Below are 6,109 nucleotides of genomic sequence, written 5' to 3'. Positions count from 1 at the left end.
TGAGCGTAAACACAACGCTTAAAAAAAACAATGGCGATCACACAAAGTTGGACGGAGCAGTCGAAACAACACGTAAAAACACAGTCGAACTGACAAGACGTGGAAAAAACAAGTGACGAGAGTACGAAAAATACGTTAGCAGTGTCGTTGGCCGAAGCAGGGCGGCTGGCGAGACAGTGTCGCCAACTCCACGTCCGACCAAACGTGGCCATCGAACAAACGGCACAGCACCCGGGGCCGGTCAAACTGCACGGACGGATCGAACAATATTAATTGAATTTATACATATAATGTTGTTGAAATATGTTGAACCAAATGTTAGTAGAAGTTTTTTTTTTTATATATTTCATTAATATACTTGATACTTTAACATTAAATTAATGTTTTGAAAAATAATATTTCTTTTATAAAGTTTTTAAAATATTAAAATAATATTACATTTTAAATATTTCATTTATAAACTAGATAGAATATTATGAAAACATTATATGTTCCGGCATGGCTGTCTGGGTTTATAAATTTATTTCCAAAAATATTGCTTGTAGTTATCATGTTAGTAGTATATTACCTTATATTATCATAGGTATACTAGTATCATAGAGTAAATATAGAGAACAATTATTTCCAATATAATTGTAACAAAAATCAAAATTCCATTCATAGTAAATCGTTATTTTACGTGTGATTTTTGATTTAGTGAAAATTGAAACACTTGTAAAATTTTTTAATTGAATACTTCTCAATTTTTTTTTATAATTACTCTAAGCTTAACTTAAGGAAAACCTTGTATTAAATTTTCAATTCTTAGCTTTGAATAAAAAATTTTTTATAAATTTTTAACTACGAAATAGTTAGCAAACATTCATGATTTTGACAAATTATATCAATATTTAGAATTTTCCCTTCAAACGTTTATAAAAAAAATTGTGCCTATGTTTTAATTTTTGAATGATAGTATGAACGACTTATGGTCTATATATGTCTATATATATGTCTATATGGTTCTATTAAATTTTCAAGTATTTTTTCCCATAAAATTTTTTTTTATCAACATTTAAAAAAAAAGTCGAAAATTTAAATTTTTTATTTAATACCTCAAAAAAAGTCGAAATAATTTGAAAATGTAATCATGGATGCTTTTATAAATTTTGGGTGAAAATTTCATGTATTTAGAGTTATTATTTTTTGAGTTACAGTAAAATAAAATATTCGATTTTGTTGAAATCTGGGTTTGCGTAAAAATGTCCGTTTTTCTGTTACTTTTTTAGGGTTTTTCTATGCGCGTTTGAAAACTATTGGACATTTTTCACTTTTGACCCCTCAAAGTACTAACTAGATTCTATTTTCCTTTCAGAAAATGTTGTATTTGTGAAAATTGAAGCACTTTTACTGGTAGAAATTTTTTCCTCTGACACAAAAAAAAATACACATCATTGTATTATCAATACATTCTTCACTCTGTTCAGAATCTATAAATCTAAACTGACAAATCATCTTCGTTCAGAATCGTTTTTTCGTATTCAACCATATGAATTTAAATTTAACACATCCATCACAGTGATCTACTCAATGCGCCGAGATATACTCGACTCCTACTGTACAGCAGAGCGACTATCCCGGGTTAACCTACCTAGATAACAATTCTTAATTTGAAGAATCATCAATCATGTCAAAATAGTAATATCCAGAAAAAAAATGTTATGTATTACAAAATCTATAATTTATCAAAATGATACAAAATGTTGTATACTTACACATTCATCATCAAGTATTTAAAAGAATATTGGTCAGTTAGTTCACTAATTTTGATATCAATTAGATCATTAGGGTGGAATTAAGAGAACTAATTATTACCATGTATATCTATAAGATCTAAATTTATTGATGGCCCAAGGGGATTTAGATGACAGGGGAACAGTTTACCACGGGAGATTGATATTATAGATAACTATGGGGATTTTGGGGATCTAGGTGATATACATGACCGATAAAATAATTGTCTAAAACATTGTCGGCTAAAAAACTGTCGGTTGAAATACTGTCGGCTATAATATTGTCGTCCAAATTATTTGTCGGCTAAAATATTGTTCTGCTAAAATACATGTCCAACAAAAGATGTTTCGGCTAAAAAAATTTTCGTCTGAAATGCGGTTCGGACACAATATTTTCGGATTTCCTATGCGCTCTCTATAGACAACATTTACCAATATGTTTAGTGAATATCGCAATTTACTGGTAAATATCGAAAATCTCCATTTTGTATATAATATATACATATATATATACATACAATAATATCTTAGCTAAAAATTTGATTATTGCTCCCTTGTGGCAGAATATTCTAATTTTATTTTGCATTTTTTTATTTTTAACGTAATTTTTCAACATTTTTAAATCATTTTTTCATATGAAGGGCAATTTTTTGTAGTTTAAGTACAATGTGGGGGAATTTTTCTCTAATTTTAGGTTTTAAAGAAAATTCGTATAACATATAACATTAAAAAAAATCATTTTAATATTATTGTTTTATCAATATGTAACACCACAAACCACAAAACAATAATATTAAAATGATTTTTTTTAATGTTATATGTTATACACATTTTCTTTAAAAACCTAATATTTGAGAAAAATGACCCTAAATATGAAAAAAATGACTTTAAGAATAAAAAATGCATTTATACCTAGCTTAAATTTTATTTATTTATATTTTACTTTATAGTTTGTTTTTAAAATTTTTTAATAATTTTAAATATGCTTTAAATGAAAATGTATACTATTGTTTATTAATATTAAAATTCATATTTTAAATTACTATTACATCATCTATCACACCCATATCTCTAATAAATATTACTATTATTAAATACATTTTTTTCACTTAGGTATTTAATTAGACTTTAGTTCATTTTTTGATGTTTTTAGGGCATTTTTACATTTTTTTTAGGTCATCAACATTCTAACTCTTATTACTTATTAATGCTTATCAATAATTGTATTTAATTAATATTACCATTTTAGGTCCAAGCAATGGTTGATAAATTGTAATCGGCAAGATTTTATTGGAAAATCATTGGAGTACTTCAAGGTTTGTTCAGATCATTTCTTGGAATGTATGTACAAAACTGCAGAAAAAAAGTTCTATTGCCTCATGCTGTTCCTACTGATTTCACAATGATTCCTAAAGAAGATTCTTGTACTACTACGGCCGGTCAAGATACAAGTATTTCCAACCCAATATCTAATGCTTCAGTTTCTACAAGTACTCCATTAAACCAAGAAGAGTCATTTTCTTATTCTTGTTTACCATCTCAAAGTACATCATGTTCGACTGATCAATCAATGTCCTCATCAACACAAACGACTGAATTAATCTCATTACATACACCTAGAAAACAAAAGTATAGAGCTCAACTTCAAAACATTAAAAATAAATATGAACAATTAGAACAGAAATTTGAAGCATTGAGTCAAGAAGTACACAAAAAAAGTTGTGCAAATGAAATAGATGTTACTTCAGTAGAATTATTTAATCGAGTTGTTGAAGCACAGTTACCTCCTAATCTGAGTATGGTTATTAAACAGTATGTACAAATGGGCAAGAGAAAACCTCAAGGCGTGCGGTATTCAAATGAAATCAAGCAGTTGGCTCTAACAATATTTTTCTTTGGTCCTCAAGTATACACATTTTTAAAAACATTGTTGCTATTACCCAAGAACTTTACGAAGAATAACACAGAAAATCAATATAGTGTCTGGATTAAATGATGTCATATTTGAAACCATAGAATTGAAAATAAATAATCTAAAAGATGATGCAAAGGATTGTGTTTTATGTATTGATGAGATGTCAATTAAAACACATTTATTTTACAATTTGTCACATGATTATATAGTAGGATTTAATAATTCGTGCGACAGAAAAACATATGAACCAGCAAAGCATGTACTCTGTTTTATGTTAAGAAGCATAAATTGTAATTGGAAGCAGCCTATAGCATACTTTTTCATCAACAATATGTTGTATTAGGATTTAACGAACTCCAATAATTATTAAGCAATAATAAAACAAAACATTTAAATAGGTTAAGATAACAATTGTGAAATATGGTGTTGATAAACTTTTATATTTTAGCTAGCATAAGTAATCTAGTAATCAAAACATAGTAGTAAGAAATGTAAGTAAAAATTGTTATAAATTGTTAATTGTTATTAATCGGGTTAAAATAATAATTACGTAAGCTAAGGTGTATGAATTGTAAATTTAGTATATAAGAGATATGGTTAAGGCAGCAAAGGGGTCAGTGGTGGTGATCGTGTGACTCGAGTCAACGGTATAAACAGAAAATAAAGTACTTTGCGTTATTTTGTGTTTAACTTTATTTTGGTATACGTCCGAGTAATCGGAGTATACGACAAATAGTTGTACTGGACTTCATCTTCAAAATACTATATTTGCAGTTATTAGTCGTATCCAAAAGACATCACTCAATATAAGAGTATTAACAACTGACCAAGGATCTAATTTTACAAGTTTTGCCAAGGCCATGAATGTATCATGTGAACGTCCATTTTTTTTTTGTTAATGGCAGAAAAATATTTTATGTATTTGATGTACCACATTTACTTAAGTCTACCTACTTAAGTAGGACCATTTCAGAAAATGAAAGTTAAATATGCAAGTCAAATTATAAACATGATTTTTTTACATTCATACATTTGATGTCAGTCTGACTATCTGCAAAGTGTAATGAATTGTTCAGATGATTTTTCAAATGTGGAAAATATTTAAATTTTTCATTTTTAAGATCTTTACAATAAATTTCAATTTTTTTTTCAAAACCTTTGATATTTTCAAACATTGTTAAGACTATTTGACCGGGCCCTTGGAGTTTTTTATTTAATTCATTATACATTGTAGTAAAATCAGTGAAAAGCATTAAATCGTTCAACCAATTTAAATCTTTAAGTTCTGGATAGTCTTGAGATTTTTCGAATAAAAATAATCGTATTTCTTCTAATAATGCAACAAATCGATGAAGAACTTGACCACGACTCAACCAACGAACACTGTTATACATTAAAAGGCCAGCGTATTGTGATTCAACTTCATCTAATAATTTAGTAAATTGTCGGTTATTTAAAGCACGAGATGTAATGAAATTGACAACTTTTGTAACTACTTCCATTACATTTTGAAGCGATTTCAAGCTGTCTTTAGCACACAACGCTTCTTGATGTATTAAACAATGAAAACTGATTAACGGATGAGAAATTTCATTCGAAAAAAGTTGAACAAATCCATTGTGTTTGCCAACCATATTAGGGGCACCATCCTTATTTATTGAAACAATATTATTTATATTTATTTTTAAATTGGCGAATTCTTTAAGTACTACATTCATAATATCTTGACCAGTTGTTTTAGTAGAAATCGTCATTAATTTTATTAATTCTTCCCTCATAATATTAACACTACTGAACCTAACAAAGACTGCTAGTCGCGTCTGTGAAGTTACATCTGTACTTTCGTCAAGACAGATTGAAAAATAATTTTCTGAAGCCAAATCTGTTTGAAGCTGATCTGTTATATCATTACTCATACAAATAATACGATCTTTTACAGTATTTCTACTAACAGGCAAATCGTTAATACGTTTTATTATTTCATTTTTATTAGTAAAATCATGAAACAAAATGTTAGACGCCTTAACAAAAACTTCTTTTAAGTATTCTCCGTAAGAAAGTGGCTTACCATGCTGCGCAATGTAATGCGACACAGAAAAACTAGCGGCTGATAAATTATTATTTTGTTTGAACGCCACTTTAAATTTGTTTGATTGACTTCTAAAAAATTTTACTTTTTGAGAAATCAATTCTAATTTTTCTTCAGCCGATAGAGAAAATATATTATTATGAACTGTCTCGAAATGTCTTTTAACATTAAAACTACGGCTTATAACTGTTTCGTTACACAAGCAACATAGTACCTTATTATTGTTTTGAATTACACCAAAATCCACTGTCCACTGTTCGTGGAATAATCTCCCACTACCGCTTTTTTCTGGATTCAGTTTTAATTTTTTGAACATTTTTATTCTATAAATTT

General features: G+C 28.1%; 1 protein-coding gene across 1 annotated transcript; it reads right to left on the bottom strand.

The window, feature by feature from the left end:
- Positions 1-4,688: 4,688 nt before the first annotated feature.
- Positions 4,689-5,603, bottom strand: LOC126554275 (general transcription factor II-I repeat domain-containing protein 2A-like). The gene is made up of 2 exons (XM_050209364.1): positions 4,844-5,603; positions 4,689-4,738 (listed from the first exon to the last, which is right to left on the bottom strand). The coding sequence occupies exons 1-2, from the start codon at positions 5,601-5,603 to the stop codon at positions 4,689-4,691; spliced, it is 810 nt and encodes a 269-aa protein (XP_050065321.1).
- Positions 5,604-6,109: the final 506 nt, after the last annotated feature.

This window comes from Aphis gossypii, unplaced genomic scaffold (assembly GCF_020184175.1).
Source record: "Aphis gossypii isolate Hap1 unplaced genomic scaffold, ASM2018417v2 Contig00458, whole genome shotgun sequence".
Classification (NCBI taxonomy): domain Eukaryota; kingdom Metazoa; phylum Arthropoda; class Insecta; order Hemiptera; family Aphididae; genus Aphis; species Aphis gossypii.
The sequence above is the reverse complement of the archived record's forward strand: the minus strand, read 5'-3'. Positions and strand labels throughout refer to the sequence as shown.

Bases quoted from the DNA above. Each gene is read 5' to 3' on its own strand.
- LOC126554275 (XM_050209364.1), bottom strand. From the start codon at position 5,603: ATGAGTAATGATATAACAGATCAGCTTCAAACAGATTTGGCTTCAGAA. The intron at 4,739-4,843 runs GTTTTGAAAAAA...TACACTTTGCAG, and splicing joins AATGTTTGAAAATATCAAAG to ATAGTCAGACTGACATCAAA.